This window comes from Fusarium tjaetaba, assembly GCF_013396195.1.
Source record: "Fusarium tjaetaba strain NRRL 66243 chromosome Unknown NRRL66243_c0000035, whole genome shotgun sequence".
Lineage (NCBI taxonomy): Eukaryota > Fungi > Ascomycota > Sordariomycetes > Hypocreales > Nectriaceae > Fusarium > Fusarium tjaetaba.
Window position 1 is genome coordinate 251,136 of NW_023501231.1, and position 18,447 is coordinate 269,582.

General features: G+C 51.0%; 7 protein-coding genes across 7 annotated transcripts; 5 read left to right on the forward strand and 2 right to left on the reverse strand.

Moving 5' to 3' along the window:
- Positions 1-129: 129 nt before the first annotated feature.
- FTJAE_1981 (40S ribosomal S2 protein6E) lies at positions 130-893 on the forward strand (the record flags this gene model as incomplete). Its single annotated transcript, XM_037348127.1, has 4 exons — positions 130-152; positions 312-439; positions 502-604; positions 794-893. 4 exons carry the CDS (start codon positions 130-132, stop codon positions 891-893), a joined length of 354 nt encoding a protein of 117 aa, XP_037210941.1.
- Positions 894-1,433: 540 nt separating this feature from the next.
- Positions 1,434-3,474, reverse strand: FTJAE_1982 (uncharacterized protein; the record flags this gene model as incomplete). The annotated part of the gene is made up of 3 exons (XM_037348128.1): positions 1,434-1,465; positions 1,744-3,384; positions 3,435-3,474. The coding sequence occupies 3 exons, from the start codon at positions 3,472-3,474 to the stop codon at positions 1,434-1,436; spliced, it is 1,713 nt and encodes a 570-aa protein (XP_037210942.1).
- Positions 3,475-3,899: 425 nt separating this feature from the next.
- On the forward strand, positions 3,900-5,450 carry FTJAE_1983 (uncharacterized protein; the record flags this gene model as incomplete). The annotated part of the gene is made up of 1 exon (XM_037348129.1): positions 3,900-5,450. One exon carries the CDS (start codon positions 3,900-3,902, stop codon positions 5,448-5,450), a length of 1,551 nt encoding a protein of 516 aa, XP_037210943.1.
- Positions 5,451-6,547: 1,097 nt separating this feature from the next.
- Positions 6,548-11,164, reverse strand: FTJAE_1984 (structural maintenance-chromosome 4; the record flags this gene model as incomplete). Its single annotated transcript, XM_037348130.1, has 3 exons — positions 6,548-6,787; positions 6,905-10,258; positions 10,304-11,164. 3 exons carry the CDS (start codon positions 11,162-11,164, stop codon positions 6,548-6,550), a joined length of 4,455 nt encoding a protein of 1,484 aa, XP_037210944.1.
- A 353-nt stretch (positions 11,165-11,517) lies between these two features.
- On the forward strand, positions 11,518-12,534 carry FTJAE_1985 (nuclear pore complex assembly; the record flags this gene model as incomplete). The annotated part of the gene is made up of 3 exons (XM_037348131.1): positions 11,518-11,671; positions 11,721-11,956; positions 12,007-12,534. 3 exons carry the CDS (start codon positions 11,518-11,520, stop codon positions 12,532-12,534), a joined length of 918 nt encoding a protein of 305 aa, XP_037210945.1.
- Positions 12,535-14,469: 1,935 nt separating this feature from the next.
- On the forward strand, positions 14,470-15,718 carry FTJAE_1986 (uncharacterized protein; the record flags this gene model as incomplete). Its single annotated transcript, XM_037348132.1, has 3 exons — positions 14,470-14,613; positions 14,662-15,301; positions 15,351-15,718. 3 exons carry the CDS (start codon positions 14,470-14,472, stop codon positions 15,716-15,718), a joined length of 1,152 nt encoding a protein of 383 aa, XP_037210946.1.
- Positions 15,719-16,857: 1,139 nt separating this feature from the next.
- FTJAE_1987 (dihydrolipoyllysine-residue succinyltransferase E2 component) lies at positions 16,858-18,307 on the forward strand (the record flags this gene model as incomplete). Its single annotated transcript, XM_037348133.1, has 4 exons — positions 16,858-17,475; positions 17,527-17,913; positions 17,960-18,142; positions 18,191-18,307. 4 exons carry the CDS (start codon positions 16,858-16,860, stop codon positions 18,305-18,307), a joined length of 1,305 nt encoding a protein of 434 aa, XP_037210947.1.
- Between the last annotated feature and the right edge of the window lie 140 nt (positions 18,308-18,447).

Here is an 18,447-nt window from a genome sequence, read left to right on the forward strand (position 1 = left end):
AAAAAGTGGACTGGCCCTCAGCGTCAATCGACTAAACGCACATTTCAAGAGAGCGCCTCTTACTTCTTCTTTTTCCTTTTCTCTTCACTTGCGTGGACCTGAATATTTACATCCCCAGCAACCGTCAAAATGGTCAAGAAGAGAAAGAACAAGTACGACTTCCCTCCCTCTCCCCGCCTGCAATCGCATCGCACACCATCATCGCCGACGCAGACGAAACAAACACCAACTGTCGCCACGATGATGCTCGACAACGATTGAACGGCTCAACCTCACACTTGAACAAATCGCTAACAAGTTTCTTCTTACAGCGGCCGAAACAAGAAGGGCCGCGGCCACGTCAAGCCCATCCGATGCAGCAACTGCTCGCGATGCACCCCCAAGGACAAGGCGATCAAGAGATTCACCATCCGCAACATGGTTGAGTCTGCTGCTATTCGTACGTTTTCTCCAGTCCTCGCTTCTGCTCGATGGAACTCTCGCTTACAATTTAATTCACAGGTGACATCTCGGATGCCTCCGTCTTCGCGGAGTACACCGTGCCCAAGATGTACCTGAAGCTGCAGTACTGCGTCTCTTGCGCCATTCACGGCAAGATTGTCCGGTACGTTGTCCTCCCCGGGAGTGTGACAACTGCGCCCTGGTTGCGTATGTGCTTCAGATGAGCCTTGGAGTACTTTTATTCATGTTCATCATGAAGACCATACACACTCCCAGACCTGCTGCGCAGTTGATGCCCACACTCCCAGTACGTTTCTCCCCAGACCCTCGAAGCTGACCAGAAATGTTATAGTGTCCGATCCGTCGTTGGCCGACGCAACCGTGCCCCTCCCCCTCGCGTCCGCTACAACAAGGACGGCAAGAAGATCGTCCCTACTGCCCCTAAGGCTTAAGTGGTGGGTTGATATGATTGTCTTGGGATGGAGTCCGGTTATGATAGCATCATTCAAAAAAATCACGGATGGGATGAATACCTTTGGGATTATGAGTCTAAGAGATTCCAAAATTCAATCGGACGACGTTTGATGTCCACACGTCATTGACAAACATCTACTTGTTCCTTTCCTTGCTTTGTGTGATTGATGTGACTGTTTTTGACTTGAATATTGGATGAATGCGACTGAGTGTCACGTCGCTTCCAATGACCTGTTTGAATGTGTGTCGATATGATCCCATTGCGTCGCCTGTTGTTAGGCTCGTCTTGTTGGTGTGAACACTCAATTAACTGTAATAATTGACGCTGTCCATGGCCTCGTGCGTATCTGGACATCATTCGGAAGCCGTCTGTTATATCCGTTGTGATTGAAATGCTGGTGGTGAATTGTGGCGAACTTTTGGAGATGATGTGAGGTCATGCTCAAATTCAAAATGGCATTTCTACGACAATCAATTCACTGAGCACCGTTTATTGAACGTTGAAAGTCAATCGAACATTAAATAATTTCCTCAAACAAGTCGACGATGTCTAGATAAGATTATCCAACGAATTACTCCTCTTGCGTTGCTGAATGCTCACTCGATAATATACACCCAATCTACCCTAAAACCCTCCATCAAACTGCTGCACCAAATCTGTCCCATTCTCCGAACAAGCAAACGCATCAACACAAACACCCCCACCACAACAACTCCCCGTCAAGCACAGATACCCATCCCCGCAATCCCCATCAGCTTCACAACTCCCCTTGTAATTCGTACACTCCGTCCACTCAAACGCGATCCCTACACCCGACGCGCTCTTACCGCAGACGCACCCTGTGCCGGGGATGATGGCATCGCGAGGATACGAACACGTAGCGCCTTCGCCTTCTGCGACTGCGCTGTTGGGACAGCAGGCGATGCGTGATGAGTCCTGGACTGTGATGTTGTAGGGTTTTGTTGTCTCGGGGGCCCAGTTGAGGGTTGTTATGGCGGGGATGCTTGTTGCGCCGGCGATGAGGGTTAGATTGAGGGGGATTTCGCCTTCGTGGAGGGATTGACAGATGTCGTTTTCGAAGTTTCGGTGGGTGTTGTATACGTCGATGTAGTCTTCCAACGCACCCTGTGAAGTCTCTGTGTTCTTGGTGAAGATTGCTCCGAGAGCTTGCCAGAGTTGAGTGTACGCATCAACAGCTGCACCAGCCTCTTGCTTTGCTCTGTCGCTGGACAGACCCTGATTGGCAAGGTCTTTGCGAAGCTGTTCATGGTCAACGATGTCTTGCCCTGATTCTTCAAGTGTCGTGACGACAGTGGACAAGTCTGGACATGCACCACCGAATGGATCTGTACTGATAAAGTCGACGACCTTGTTCTTGATAGCCAACTGACATTTCAAAGACCCAGACTCAGATCCCGGAAACGTACACTCAAAGTCCCAGCGACCAGTCTCATCATCAACAGCGACATCCGCACAGACTGTATCGCCTACAAGAAGCTGAGGATACTGCCTGACCGATCTATCAACGGGATTCCCGCACTGGTCATGCAGGTACAGAACCTGGCTGAAGTCCAAGTCCTCGGCGCGCTTACGTTTGAGTGCAGCACATTGTACACCCGCCAAGTCGGCAATCTGCTCGTACATATCGTCAATCGAGATGGATATGTCATACGTGCAGTTACTCCCCGAGAAGTGAATCCCCTCAGCATCAAGCGTGACCAGGTACCCATTGGGATCAACGACTGAGAGCCGACCCCGATGAGAAATGTCGACATAGAAGATACCACCTTGTTCATCGCGAACAGTGAGATACAGCGGGTTAATACCATCTTTCTCAAACTCAACAGACTCAATGTACGGAATGGGGATTGAGACGTTGTCTTCTCGAAGTCTGGCGTTGTACAACAACGCTCGACGGGTCGAATCGCCGTCTGGATTGGGGAGTGTGTAGCATGTTTCTTGCGAGATGGCGGCGGTGCGTGTAACGTGGGTGAAGTTGGCGGCAGGGAACTCGGGAACGCCAGTTGTCGTTGCGTTACTACCTGGTGACGCGGGACCGTTGGAGGCGGCGGACGTTGAAGTTGCAGCCACAGGACTCGAGAAGGATGTAACGGTTCCAGTACTCCCAAGCTCAGAGCCCGTTGTGTCACCGCTGGGAACAGCACTTTCGCTAACGGTAGTGCTGGGAACTTCCGAAGAGTCTGTTGGAAAGGGGAGAGTTGGGATTTCAGAGGTTGGTACGCTGATGGTTGGGAGAGAGACGATGCCTGAGATGGAGGATGTGATGTTCCAACCAACGCCGCCACTTTGAGAACTACTCGTAAGAATACCTGACTCTGTTGGCAACGTCACGATTGGACCAGTCTCAGAGGAGCTGACAGTCGCAACAGAACCAGAGCCCTCAGATCCTCCAGTCGTTGTGTTCCAACCAGTCGCCACACTCTCACTTCGGCCCGAGCCTGACGTTACTTGAGAAACGGTCGGCAAAGATACACTTGGGAACGAAACCAGCGATGACGTCTCCGCCTGCGATGCACTGATGGTCGGGACGGAGACATTACCTCCAGGCGCAGAAATGGTGCCATTCCAGCTCGGAAATGCGCTGCTCCCTGGCACTGAGTTTGTTCCACTCCCTGGCTCAGACGTGATCGACTCACTCGGCAGCGGCAGTGTAGGAAAGGGCAATGTCCCACCCCGAGTTATACTGATGGACGGTATAGTGAAGTTAACCCCTGGTATAGTAGTTCTGTTCCGATTTGGGAACTGATTATCGCTTGTCTCTGGACCTGTTGTCAGAGTATCGCTTGGGAAAGGCTGAGTTGGAAACGGGACAAAGGTTTGCGACGGAGATATACTGATGGTCGGTATAGTCACGTTGCCACCGGATGGTAAAGCAGTGTTATTCCAGCTTGGAGAGACACTGCTGCCCGATGCTGCTTCCGCTGACGAGAATTGACTTGGTAGTGATATCGTAGGGAACGGTATGAAGGACCCGCTGGATGTACTAACGGTTGGCACAGAGGAGTTACCGCCAGGAGGTAGAGACGTGGTATTCCAGCTCGGGGAGACACTACTCCCTGATGCAGCTTCTTCCGAGGATGATGAACCTGGAAGTGATACCGTCGGGAACAGAGCAGATGACCTGCTGGAGGTGCTGGCAGTCGGTATCGAGGTATTGCCACCTGAAGGCAGAGAAGTGGTGTTCCAACTTGGAGACAAGCTGCTCCCTGCTGTAGCCTCTGAGGAGGATGAACCTGGGAATGGCACTGTCGGGAATGACACAAATGACCCACTCGATGTGCTTACAGTTGGTACTGATACGTTACCACCTGACGGGAGGGAGGTACTGTTCCAGCTTGGGCCTAAGCTACTACCTGAAGTTATCCCTGCTGAAGAGGATTGCGCTGAAGACGAAGCACTGAGTGTCGGCAACGAGGTATTACCACCAGGGGGAAGAGCGGTACTGTTCCAGCTCGGGCCGACACTGCTTCCTGAAGTGAGCACTCCTGAAGACGTTGGAAAAGGCACCAAGGTCCCGCTGGGAGCACTGGTTACCGGTGCCGACGTATTTCCTCCAGAAGGAAGAGACGTGCTGTTCCAGCTGGGCCCGAAGCTACTCCCCGAGCTTCCTTGGCTTGACAGTGACAAGGTTGGAAATGGAACGAATGTGCCACTCGAGATACTGACCGTCGGTACCGAGTTATTCCCTCTCGACGTGGTACCATTCCAGCTTGATGAACCACCAGAGCTTGCCGAGACCGAGGCCGTTGGGAATGGCACGAACGTCCCGCTAGAGATACTGACCGTAGGAACTGAGCCATTACCCCCAGAAACGGAGGTAGTACCATTCCACCCTGGGCCGACGTTTCCACTTGAAGAGAGGCCAGGGCTTGCGGATTCTGAAGCTGTTGGGAACGGCATGGTGATTGTTGGAAACGAGCCATTTCCTCTGTCAGAGGTGGTGTTCCCACCTGGAGCCGCGCTGCCACTCGATGAACTACCGGTGTTTGTAAGGTCTGAAGCTGTCGGGAATGGGATGAAAGTTCCACTTGAGAGACTAACAGTTGAAATTGAACCATTCCCTGTTGGGGCTGAAGTCGTGTTCCACGCTGGACCTACACTGCCACCTGTCATCTCAGAACCAGTCGTCACAGACACCGTAGAACCCGTATCAGTAGAGATAGGTCCTGTCCTAGAAATACCGCCGCTCGGGGCAGTAACACTCGAGTTCCACCCCGTCAGACGTGTCCCACTCTCCACAGGACTCGACGTCGAGTTACCAGGAATCGACCACGGTAGCGAATCGCTTGTAGCGCCAGATCTTGTCATTCCAGATGAATGGGTCGATGCTCGTGATGTTACATCCGAGAGGCTTTGGGTGCCGTTGCTAGACGGTGAAGTAGATGCTTGGTCTTCGCTTGAGAAGGATGCTGAGAAGGGACCTTGGTCATCTGCTGGGGACTCTGTGGTGGTGTTCCATGAAGCTGCTGAATCTGATCTCGTGAAGCTCTCGCTGGCTGATCTTGTAGTTTGATTGCTGCTGTTGGTGTATGTCGTCCTCGGGACATCTCCTGTCGTCTCTCTCGCTGTCGTCTCTGCACTAGACGCTACAGTCTGATTCCACGACCCTTCAGTTGTCGAATACACTCCTTCAGTAGTAGTCTCAGCATACGTCCCCGACCCAGGCTGTCCCACCGACGCCTCCGTCGAATCCGAGTACCCTCTCGTCCTAGCCTCCGTAGTGCTTGCACCCGCACTCGTCACAATACACTCACACTGCAACTCATAAGCAATCATCCAAACTCATCGCAAACCACTCACATATGAAGCTATCCTCGTCTGATTATACCTCACATACTCCACAGGCGTACTATATCCCGCACCGCAATGATTTCCCTCGAGAACACTAGAACAAAACTCGCCGTCATCTTGAACGAGCGATGAGTAGAGATCATCATGCGGACACGCAATCGATTCGTTCCAGTTTGCAGGAAAAGCAGTGACCAAGTGAACGACGAGGGGGAGTAGCATCAACATGATGCGTAAAACGAGTGTATAGCAATGAAACGAGAATAGCTGAAGCTTGGCTTGATTGTAGGCGTTACTTATAGGACGTACAGCAGCCATATCCATTGTCGAGGCCGCCCACGTATAATCTGCCGAGACACAGCATCGTGACGTGCAAGACACACATGCAGAGCCGAGAAAGACCGGCACTTGGGTGCGTGGTACGGCATCGACGGCTGCGAGATCGAAGAGGGCGCGGGTGCGTGCAGGGGTTCGCTTGGGGATCCTTAATGTCCCAGGTCTTCAGGTCTAGACGCGCTCGGTGACACGGGAGTTGGTTCCTGGATCGTGGGACGCGAGTGTGACACGAGGGGAGGACGGGGTTCAGGTTGAGTCTTTCTCACGGTGGGAAAGGAAAGATGAGTGAGGGTGATGTGGCATGTGAGTGTTAGCTGGACACAACGGGAGTGAACGAGGTGAGTCGAGGAGAGGTCAAAGATGAGGGATATCAGAAAACACCAAACATTGGATATATCATAAATCTAGCCTCCATATCATTAAAATAACCCGCCAAAGCCTTATCCATAGTCGTCATCATCGTCATATACAAGCACCTCTCACCCCTTACCGAAAGGGCAATATCGTCGTATTACTACCCCCAACCTGCGTGCGCTGCTGCGACGAGTGTCCCGGCGGTCTCTCGATGTAGTCCTTGTTCTCAATAGTGACACTCTTGGTCATATGATTGACCTTGTACACGCCCACCAACCGCGCCGCAAGCTCAAACATGTTGTTGCGCAGCGAGATGACGATGAACTGGGCGTTCTTGGTACGCTCCTTGATGTAGTTTGCGACGATCGAGACCTGCGCTGAGTGTTAGCATACTGATTCAATCAGAGTTGAAGATGGATTCGCATGTGGAATGCCCACGCGAGTGTGGTCGAATTGTAGCCGAGTGTCTTGGGTTGGGGTAGTACTCACGTTTCTGAAATCCAGCGCAGCATCGATCTCGTCCATGACATACAGAGGGGTAGGCTTGTAGTGGTGCAGAGCGAAGACGAGGGCCAGACTGCTGAGTGTCTTTTCACCACCGGAAAGATTGCTGATGTTTTTCCAGCTCTTCTTGGGGGGCATGACGCTGAAGAGGATACCTTCGCTGAAGGGATCTAAGCTGTCGACGAGTTCGAGCTCTGCGTTTCCGCCCATGGTGATCATCTGATACATTTCCTTGAGTCGGAGGGAAATGGCGCTGAATCCTTCCATGAAACCTTCCAAGCGTAGACGACGTAAGTCGTCGCATCGTTTCTTGGCGGAATCTCGCTGTTCAATGGCAGTCTGGAGATCTGAGGCACGAGCAGCGTGCTCTTCCACGCGTCTTCGGTATTCAGCCAGCACACCGAGATCGACGTTGACATTTTGAGTCTTCTCCTCGAGAGCTGCAATCTCACCCTTGAGTGTCCTCTCATTCATGTCAGCAAGCTCGTCGGGTGTGTATCTCGGAAGCTCGTTTGGCTGCCCATGAACAGATTCATCCTCGTCTTCGTCCTCTTCTTGATCCTCTTCTTGCTCTTCCTCTTGAGGAGCGTCGGTCATGTCCACATCGTCCTGAGGGGCATCATCCATGTCGACATCATCATCGTCATCCGTCTGGGGCTTGGGCTGTGACTTGGGCTTCTTAGACCGACTGCCCGATGAGCCTCCAGTAAGGTCATCAATGTTTTGCAGAACAATCTTTGACAGCTTATCATCCCAGTGGCGAAGTCGTGCTTGGTTCTCAAGAAGAGCCTTCTGGTTCTCCTCAAGCTTGTTGCGCATCTCAATCTCAACCGCTCTCGTCTCGTTGAGCTCAGCCGTCTTCTCGTCAAGTTCGCTCTTGAGCGCCTTAAGCTCCTTCTTCTTAGCCGCCAATCCTTCTTCAGCCTCCTCAGCTTGAGCTTGGAGCTCTTCAGCCCTCTCGCCTTGGTTGTTGATGTCGTTCTCAAGCTTCTCAAGATCCCGAGTAGCAGCCTCGAGCTCCTTGGACGATTTTGCATGATCCTTCGCCAGCTTGGTCTTCTGCTTCTCCGCCTTGACCTTGCGGACCTCAGCATTGGAGATCTCTTCGTTGTTGGAGGATATCTCCTCCTTGATAGAGTCGACCTTGGCCCTTTGCGCACGAAGCTTCTCACCACCAACTTCCATGATCTTGTCTTGCAGAGCCTTGATCTCATCCTCTACGCTGGAGGTCTCTTCGTGGAGTCTCTCGATCTCTTTATTGAGCTTTGCAATCTCCTTCTGCAGAGCAGCGATACGACTGTTGTCAGAGGCCGAGGGCTGGTGCTCCTTGCTGACTTCCTTCATGCGTCGTTGCATATCGGCGATGTTTCGCTCGGCGCTCTGAATCTCAAGACCAATCTTCTGCATCTTGGTGTCCAGCTGAGGAATCACCTCGTCCAACTCCCTGAGTCGTGTCTCGCACTCGCGTTGATAATCTTGGAAATCTTTGAACTGCTTCTCCCAGCCATCGCGATCACTTTCAAATTTGGCGACCTGCTCCTTGCTGACGTCTGAGACGAGCTTGGAAGACATGAGGCCTCTCTTGACAGTTGAGCCACCACCGGACATGGTACCGGACTTGTCAATGAGCTCACCATCGAGGGTGACGACTCGCCATCGCTTGGCGCCATATGCGATTCTGTTCGCCTGGGCGAGGTCAACAGCAACAAGAGTATCTTGCATGGCGTGGTAGAAAGCAGCTCGGAACTTATCTTCCTTGGCAGTGACGAGGTCGAACAATCGGGGAGCGTTCTCGGGTGTCTGGATAGGCGACATGTCTCGGACCCTCAGCTTGTCCAAACAGATAAAGTTACCACGTCCAACATTGTTCTTTCGCAGATACTCGATACACTGCTGACCAGCCTCGACAGTCTCAGTGACAAAGTTATCGAGGGCACCACAAGCTGTTGAGATGGCGACATCGTACTTCTGATCAATCGTACCAAGGTTACCGAGCCGTCCATGGAAGCCATCAATTCGACCAGACTCCTTCATGCGCATCAAGGCAGCGAGAACGTTGCCACGAGCCTGTGTGTTAGACAAGCTTGAGCGGGCTTCGTCAGCCTTCTGGCGCGCATTCGAGATCTTAGAGCGAATCTTGGGCTCCTGCTCAGAAAGAACCTTGAGCTCCGACTTCATTTTCTCTGCCTCCTCCAGAAGCTCAGTCTTCTCGGTCTGACAGGACTTGAGCTCGGCGCGCTTGGCCTTCTTGCCCTGCTCAATCGAAGCGATCTTGGTCTCAAGGTCTTGGAGAGCGACAGCGCCGGCGTTGGCCTTCTCTTGAAGGATGTTGAGCTCACTCTCAGCGACAGCGACAGCGGACTGCTTCTGGTTGATCTTCTCATTCCAAGGCTCAAGAGACTTCTGCTTGGCTGCAATCTGATCAGAGAAGGCTTGTGTTTTGCCCTTTAGACTATCTCTAATTCGAGCAAGCTCAGCCTCTGCAGTCTGGATCTGTTCCTCGAGTTCCGCAATCTCCTGGGTTCGGTTCTCGATTTCCTCTCCACACTGCTCGATGGTTTCGTCGGCTTCAGCAGAGTTCGTTTCGGCGTTGGCGATGGCCTTCTCAAGCTTCTTACGCTTGTCGTCCAAGAACTTTCGCTTCTCATCGAACTTGACACGCTCCTGCTCAAACTTGGCCATCTCCTTGACCAAAGCTTGCGTTGACTTCTCTTGCGCTTCAAACTCCTTAGCACCCTTGGCGTAGTCCTTCTCGAGACTCTTGATGATCTGTTCACCTCCATGGTGCTTCTCCAGCTCGGCATCCAACTGAGCTTGCATTTGGCTGATAGCCTCCTCTGTAACAGCAATATTCTCATTGCACTTGTGAATAAACAATTGGTAAAGAGCAGATTGCTTCATCGCCAGCTCATTCTCATCGCGAATGTAGGCGATCGCCTTGTCCTTCTTGTCTTCAAGGCTGTTCTTTTCCTTCTCAACGTGCTGAACACGACCGCTCTTTTCCATGCAGACATCATTGAGGGTCTCTACCTCGGTGGCAGACTCTTCGATGGGCGCTTTGTACTTGGAAGTGCCAATAATGTCCTCGAGATATTCGAGGAGACCGTCTTCGTGTTCGTTACCAGCCTTGGCCTTCATCTGAGCAATCGACTCGACCTCACCTTGGAGAATCAGGAATCGCTTGTGGTCAAGATCGACACCGCGATCGCGAAGGAGAGTGGTGACTGTCGTAAAATTGGATTCTTTGCCATTGATGTAATATTTGCTGGAGTTGTTCTTGAAGGCCTTTCGGGAAATGATGAGCTCGGAGTTAGGGATAACCTCATGGCCACCACCAGGCTAGAAAGTTAGTCTAGGATCGCAAAAGGACATCGATCTCCTTACCTGGTCTATGACCTCCTGGAAGTAGACAGCAACTTCGCAATGATCCAAATTCGGAAACTTTGCAGAGTTGTGAATGAGAGCAGAGATCTTGCCCTGTCGCATCTTGCTAGCTCGGAAACCGAAGACGAACAGCAGTGAATCAATAACGTTCGACTTTCCGGAACCATTGGGACCGACAACGGATGAGAATGAAGCATGGAAAGGACCGACTTCTTGTCGGCCTGCGTAACTCTTGAAGTTGTTGAGTATAAGATGCGTCAAAACAATTCGAGACTTGGGCGTTGTGTCTTCAACAACAGGGACAGTCAATGTCCGTGACTTGAGCACAATATCCATTGGCTTCTCCATAATGGTATCCATGGGTTTGATGGGTTTGATAGTTGCCTGTGTGTTGTCGACAACAGAAGTATTCACACTAGCATCAGTGATATCGGCCAGTGCAGAAGCCTCCTGAGAAGCTGTCGGTGAATCTGGCTTCGGTGTAGGCGGTGCCAGGTCGGGAACTGAAGAGATGGATGATCTCGCTGTACTCTTGCGCTTCCGAGGCGACGCAACCTTTGCAGGAGAACTCGCCTCTGCCTTTAGTGTCGTATCAGCATCGAGAAGTTCGCTAGACTCTGCCGAAGCAGCTGGAGTAGGCGCTTTTCTAGGACGTCCTCTTGCCTTCGGTGCAGCAGCGGGCGCAGGCGCTGGAGTCGTCGATTTGCGTGAACGAGTCTGTCTTCGGGGCGCCGGCTTCTCAGGTTCAAAGTCCTCCTCCTCATCCTGGACTCTAGAGCGGTTGGAAACATCGTCTTCGTCGTCAGAATCGATAATGGCGGTGCGCCTTGTTGCGCGCCTCGGCCGGACAGGGGAAGACATTGTGAAGGAAAAACTCTCGTCACAGACAAGAGAAAAATGCGAAGGAGCGTATGCAAACAATGAATAGTACAAATAAGCGACAGCTTGGGTCGTTGTAACCAAGGTCGACTGGGTTGTTGTGTCGAGGGAAGCTGTACAAATTAGATTGGTTGCGCCCCGCGTTGGTTTGTTTAGAAATGTCCCAATCGGTCGGTGTAAACAATACGTACCAGCACAGGCCGCGGGGCGGTTCGGATCACGTGATCTCGCGACGGAGCCTTGATTGCCCGTTTCGCGATAGCTTTGAAGCTCTTGACGAGCTATCAAAACATTGGCTTGTGTTACGACAGCAGTCAAGCATCCCCGTCGCCAGAATGTTTGACTACACCAACCTGCACGAGGTTTTCGCGGAGGGTCTTGCGAACCCGTACGATCGCGAGACCCAGCGAGACATCGAACACGCGCGCAAGGAATTTGATGGCGCTCTCTTTATTGATCGAGTCCTACGGGCCGTGGGCATAACTAAGGGTATGTATGTCTCACGAACTGATCGCGACGTGCTAACTCGTCATTGCAGCCAAGATTTACCCTCCCAAGACCGACAATGCGTTGAAGCAATTGCATCAGCAAGTCTGTGAATCCAACATGTCAATGCAGCACAAGTTCTCGATCTTCTACTACATCCTTCTCGATTTCGACTTAACGGCCGGCCGCGAGAGCGCCTCTGATGCGTTTGTGGATGCGTCTGGTATGCCCAAGAAATACCAAATATTCATGAAGGGCTTGTGGTATCTTGATCGTCAGGAATACTCGGTATGGTTTGCGTCTGCAACTACCAAACAAAGACTAACAGAATTCTACAGCGAGCGCTCGAGTACATTTCACATCCCTCATTGATCCCGGACTTTGCCGATAATATCATGACCGTGCTCGTCCAATCAGCCCGGGATGGCGATTACAGCCTTGCTCTGTCATACTTTTACACCGTGCAGCCCAAACTGAAGACCTCAGCTGCTCTCGAGCTTCTCTTCGGCGCCATGGCGAAAACCAACATCTCAGAAGCGCTGTTCTACTCCCGAACCCGATCTCCCCATACTCGCGAGTTGCTCTTCCGTCAATTGATCGCCTCTGTACTAGACAGTCCCCACGATGAGCTTTCCGAGCGCGCCAGCCAACTTACCTTTTTGCCCTTTGACAAATCCGAGGAGGCCTGGTTCGAGGAGTATCTTCTTCATGGTAATGGAAAGACGCATAAGAAGGCAAAGGATACACTTGTCATGCGCAAGATCGCGTGCGATCAGTTCTCGGATGTGACAAAGATCCGACATGGTGGTCAATGGTCTGGAATTCTGGAGGGGATCAAGGGTGGGATTAATGGACATGCTGAATAAAGAGCTATTGACAGTGGTGTCATGTTCTTGATGATCATGCATAGCGTAGGCGTTTACAGGTCATTTTTGTCATTTTAGAACGTTTGAGACTTGGTATAAATGAGTTCAGCCACAGTATGATGATATACTCCCAGCGAGAACATGATCGTAATGACCCTGACGCCTGCCGGTATTACCATGTTGTATGACTATTACCCAACATATGGACGTTTTCAGAAGGCATATTTGTAAGCTTAGCTATTCTTTGGAGTGCTGTCTTCGTAAATCGAGAACAGGAGCTTCAGGCTTCACATTACGAAGCTGATGGAGACCTCTGTGTGAGTTTGGGACTTCAATTGCAAGCCTCAGAATGAAGTAAAGAGGTTTGTATGACCATCTTTAACAGTGGCGAAATCAAGTCCAGTAAACTTGCATATCTGTCTTTTACTTCTTCTCCTTTTGCCCTCCGCCTTCTGCATGCCGCGTCTCGGAGAATAATCTCTTGGGCCATTCGTTAACAAATTCCCCGAGTCCAGAGCGTCTGCCGAAGATGGGGCTGACCAGTGAGGCGCCACCACCGGGGATGAACCGGGTTTACGGCCATATCCAATGAGAACGAAGAACGAACAAGAAGATCCTCCTCAGGGTCTCGACTGTGGAACGAGATAAGCTCAGTGGAACTCATTGACCTTGAGCTGATCCAAGGAGCATCTCGTCCGTCTCCAGAACAAACAGTTTGATCCTTGAAGTTGCAACGTTGGTAAGCAGATACTCCGTAGGGACTTCGGGATCCCACCATCAAAGTTCAACGGCACGCGTCATCCCGAAAAAGTTCCCCGAGACATTTAAGTTTTATCAGTTTCGCAACGGTTCTAATTTTTATTACTGTAGCTTAAATTTTCTCTCAGCCAAACTTTTCTAAAATGATTACAAACTAATTGTCTACCGGTCGGCAGCCTCGGAATATGCAAGTTTATATTAAAATTCCCCTGGTGGATTCGCGGCCCTGGATGTTAAAGGTCCGAATAGCTTCCTTGGCTTTATCTCCAAGCTTACAGATCCATAATTCGAGATAAGCTACAGCAAGGGCCGAGACCCCTATCGCGAAAGTCGAGACATGCATGGCCCTGTTTGTTCTTTTTACAGGATGATTCTCAAGTGCATGATGCTGCAGGCACGCACGTGAATATCCCACAACACATCCCACATCATCTGGTTGTCGCGGTTCACATCATCATTGGTTCACTGAAGCGTCGAGGTGATACTAAGCCCGAATAGGTAGGTTGTTTGAAGCTTCATGGAACCCATGGAAGGCCGAGCTGAAGACGAGGCAACGGGCGATCAATGCGTGACATTCTGGTTCCATGACAGCGCCAGAAGCGGCAGCTCGCAGTCAGCACGAGGCGCGCCATTTAACCAGGGTTCCAATGCCTCCTCACAGTGAGCAATTCAATTGCCGCGGTGGTGAAAAAGAGTTTTCGCCACTGGGATCGTCATATCGATTCTCCCAAAACAAGAGTCAAAATGGAGATCGTCTTATTGAGCACCTGACTTTGTCTAATCACAGCGCTTGTCGTTCTGTTTTGAGTGGAGTTCAAAAATGGGTCGAGGTTACCAAAACTCCCCAGACCCAACGTCGATATCATCACGAGCATCAGTTTCTCCCCGTGGGGGGGGCGCCAGGGGCGTTGATAGTGCGTTTTTTTCTTCCCATTGCCCCCCCTTACAAAATGGTTTCAAGCCTAACCGGCCGTTGGGTCCATGGTCCGGTTTTTTTTGCATGAGTCGGTGTCTGGGGAAAATGCTTAACCAAAGCTGGTGGTCTGCCCCATCGACTCTTTAATACTTCCCCATTTCTCACTTCTTGATCTTGGTTCCCGCTTCCTCAATTGTTGTTGTTATTTTTTGCGGGGGACTCCATTTTGTTACCTCAAGGAATACTACCGACGATGCATCATGAGGGATGATACCCCCAATATCATTGCTTCGGCCGCCATAACACTTCCTCTTGCGACCTTGGCTCTCATTGCTCGACTGATTGCGAGGAAGATCACGAAAGCTGGATATGGCATTGATGATGCTCTGGCTGTTGTTGGCTGGGTATGTTGAACTCTCACGTGGATATGAAGTGTTCTGACATGGCTGAAGTTGGGCTCATTGGCCTTGTTGACGAATGGCATGATATGGATCAAGGATGGATTGGGAAAGCCAATGGAGGTTGGACTTACAGACGACTTTACGTTTCACGATAAAAACCGACTGGCTTGGATACACATGTGGACGACGAGCTTCACTTACACCTTTGCCATTGCCTTCTCGAAATTCGCCATCCTCGCTTTTTACTGGCGACTCTTTCAATTCTCCGATATCCGAATCCCCATCCAAGTCCTGTCATGCATCACAGTAGCATGGTTTCTCCTGCGACTCTTTATGGTATGTTTGCAATGCCTACCACTTACAGCCTTGTGGGATGGAGACCAAGCAACGAGGGACGCAAAATGCCATATCCGCGAATCGACGTTCTTCTTCTCGACAGTTTTGACGCACGTCTTGATCGATTGCGCTATTCTTATTCTGCCCGCTATTGAAGTTGGAAAGCTTCATTTACCCAAGGGTCAGAAGGTTGCTGTCATTGCGTTGTTTGCATTTGGTGCCATGACCTGTTTGGCCTCCATCTTCGTCCTCATTGAGTCGTTCAAGTTCAAGTCGGATTCGAAAGAGATGACTTTACAAATGGGACAGCACTACGCTTGGTCAATCGCCGAGTGTAACTTTGCCGTAATTGCTGGTATGTCCATATCGAACACTGCCATTCAACCTGTACTGACTCTTCACAGCTTGTCTCCCCATGCTTCGACCAGTCGCCCGCAAGATCCTCCCAGGCTCATTCCTCACCTCCAACAGCGGCGGTCAATCAACCCAAATAAGCGCCCCCTTCAGCGCACCATTCAGCAACGGCATACGCCTGACCAGCGTATCCAAGACGCGATCCGGCGAAAACGACGGCGGAAGCTCAACGCACGAACTATCCAATAACCCACCAAATATATATGACATAGGCGAATGGCCACACGGTACACAGACCACGATATCAAGCCCTTTTAGAAAATATACATCTGCGAAAGACTACGAGAGCAGCGAGACGGGGATCCGTGTTGATGAAGAGACGGCTGTTTCTGTACAACGGCGTGACGATAGTGTATGAAACAGGGCGGCGACCCTCGGCGTTTTGGATATGATATCAGCGAGGCTGGGTCCTTTTGTTTACCTTAAGATACCACTGGATAAAATACCAACTGAACCTTAATTGTCAAACAAAACGTCCATTGTGTCGTATATTGTGTGATCAGCGTGTCGCTTCATGCGTGGTCGAATTTGGGTTCTGTACCAGCACAACGGTGTCGGCCCGCCAGCCTCAACCTTGTTAGCATTCCAGTTGCATTCGCTTGCCACGGAATTATCCATGCTCCAGATCATGGGCGCTGGGGAGTTAAATATCATGAGTTTGGATATTTATGCCTCAGGCATAACATGACGTGAGGTTGTTATGCCGAACATTGCCGCTGCTAACTCACGATGCTCCGCAAAGTACGGAGCCCATGGTCCAAGATGAGGAATTGTATGATTCGCAAACCCATTCTGGCCGTGAGCTGTCGGCGTTGCAATTGTTAAGCCGATGGAAGGATCTAAGCTCGCCGATTATTAAATTACTCCTCTGAGTGGTTAGCAGAGCAGCTCGTGATGTTAGTTCTTCATGAATTTGGGTGTCGGGTTTCAATGTCCGGCGACCGTCCGGGTGTTTCCGCCTATCCCGCGGGAGGGAAGTTTACGGAGAGGGTCACTCACCGAGCCATCAAGGGGAAGCAAAGAAAGCTTAGGACCTCTATCCCAAGTGATGAAAAGATTTAGGTAAATCTAGTGCAGATACAGTAGACCTTCAGACTAGATATTTTTGGCACCCTGATCTAATGTCAGTAGTTTTCTTGCTCCCAACGGCCACAGCTTTCGCAGTTCAAGGTGAGCGCTTGTAAGTTACTGATGTCGAATTGAACCTCACCTGAGTGACGTATTGCAAAACATTAGATATGGCTTTAATACTTGCGATTTAACAACACAACATGAAGTCGGAAAGCGACTGAATCTTTATTATTACAATTTCAGCTATAATAACCCGTAAATATTGATCCATCCCCTTTTGCCCGTACAAACATCTCCAAAGGTACTGCAAGTCCGTGCGATACCTTGAAAGCTCGGCCCGCTTAATTCAGAACTTGTTTTCCTTTCCCCACGATCCCATCATTCCCCATCCCTTCCACCTTCAATTGTCCCCCCCAAACCCTCACAATGGCTTCATTCATGCGCATAAAGGCCGCAACAGGCCTCTCCAGTCTATCACGCGTCGCCCTCTCCCGCGCCAGCCTCACACACAGCGCCATCCTCTGCCAACGCGATCCCCAACGACGACTCTTCAGCAACTCCAGCATCTTCAATGGCTCGTACATCGTCTCCGTGCCGCCCATGGCAGAGTCCATCACCGAGGGAACACTAGCCAGCTTGCCCAAGAAGGTCGGCGAGGCGGTGGAGCAGGACGAGGAGATTGCGAGCATTGAGACGGACAAGATTGATGTTCTTGTTAATGCTAGTGAGCCTGGTGCTATTGCTGAGTATTTTGCGGAGGAGGGCGATACCGTTGTTGTTGGACAGGATCTTGCGCGTATTGTGACGGGTGAGGATGCGGGTTCTGTTAAGAAGAGTGAGGGCGAGGAGTCAAAACCTAAGGAGGAGCCTAAGAAGGAGGAGTCAAAGCCTGCTGAGCAGCCCAAGGCTGAGGAGAAGCAAGCTGCTCCTGCCGAAGCTCCCAAGCCTTCAAAGCCAGCTGAGTCGAAGCCCGCGCCCAAGGAGTCCAAGCCCAGCCCTCCCGTTCAAGGCTCATCAAGCGGTCCCTCCCGCGGCGAGCGAGTCGTAAGTCCACCCAAACCATAGCAACGTGATCCCAAGCTCACAATCATGTAGGAGAAAATGACACGCATGCGCAAGACCATCGCCGCACGCCTCAAGCAATCCCAAAACACATGCGCATCCCTAACAACCATCCAAGAAGTCGACATGACCAACATCATCGCCTGGCGCGCCAAGTACAAGGAAGAAGTCGCAGAAGAGCACGGCGTCCGCCTCGGTTACATGGGCGCTTTCACAAAAGCCACTACACTCGCTGCGCAAAAGGTTCCCCAGATCAACGCCATGATCGACACGGAGAAGGAGATCATCACGTATCGCGATTATGTTGATGTGAGCATTGCTGTTTCGGCGCCCAAGGGCTTGGTCACGCCTGTGTTGAGAAATACACATGAGTTGAGCATTGTTGAGCTGGAGAGGGAGGTTGCTTCTGCTGCTAAGAAGGTAAGTTCATGATGATTGATGATGGCGATGGTGCTAATGGGTATAGGCTCGTGATGGTAAGCTTACTATGGAGGACATGGAGGGTGGAAGCTTCTCCATCAGCAACCCCGGTATCTTTGGCTCCATGTTTGGAACTCCTGTTATCAACTACCCCCAGGCCGCTGTGTTCAACATGAACGGTATCCGCCAAGAAGTCGTCGCCATCAAGGGCGAGGCCGTCATCCGACCTGTAAGTCTGCCCCTCTTTAACCCATGGTTCAAGACTAATCTTTTGTAGATGATGTACATCAGCTTGACCTACGACCACCGTCTCATTGACGGCAGAGAGGCTGTCACCTTCTTGAACACTGTCAAGAAGTATATTGAGGATCCTTCGCGCATGCTCCTTGTCTAAAAAGTTGGAGTGTTAGAGTAGAGTAGAGTAGAGTAAAGAGCTTATTTGTATGCTAGAGCGACTGGATTTAGATGGAGGAACGGGCACTATTGCATGGCCGGCGCATTTGTAGAGTTCGACTAATGCAGATGCTTACTACG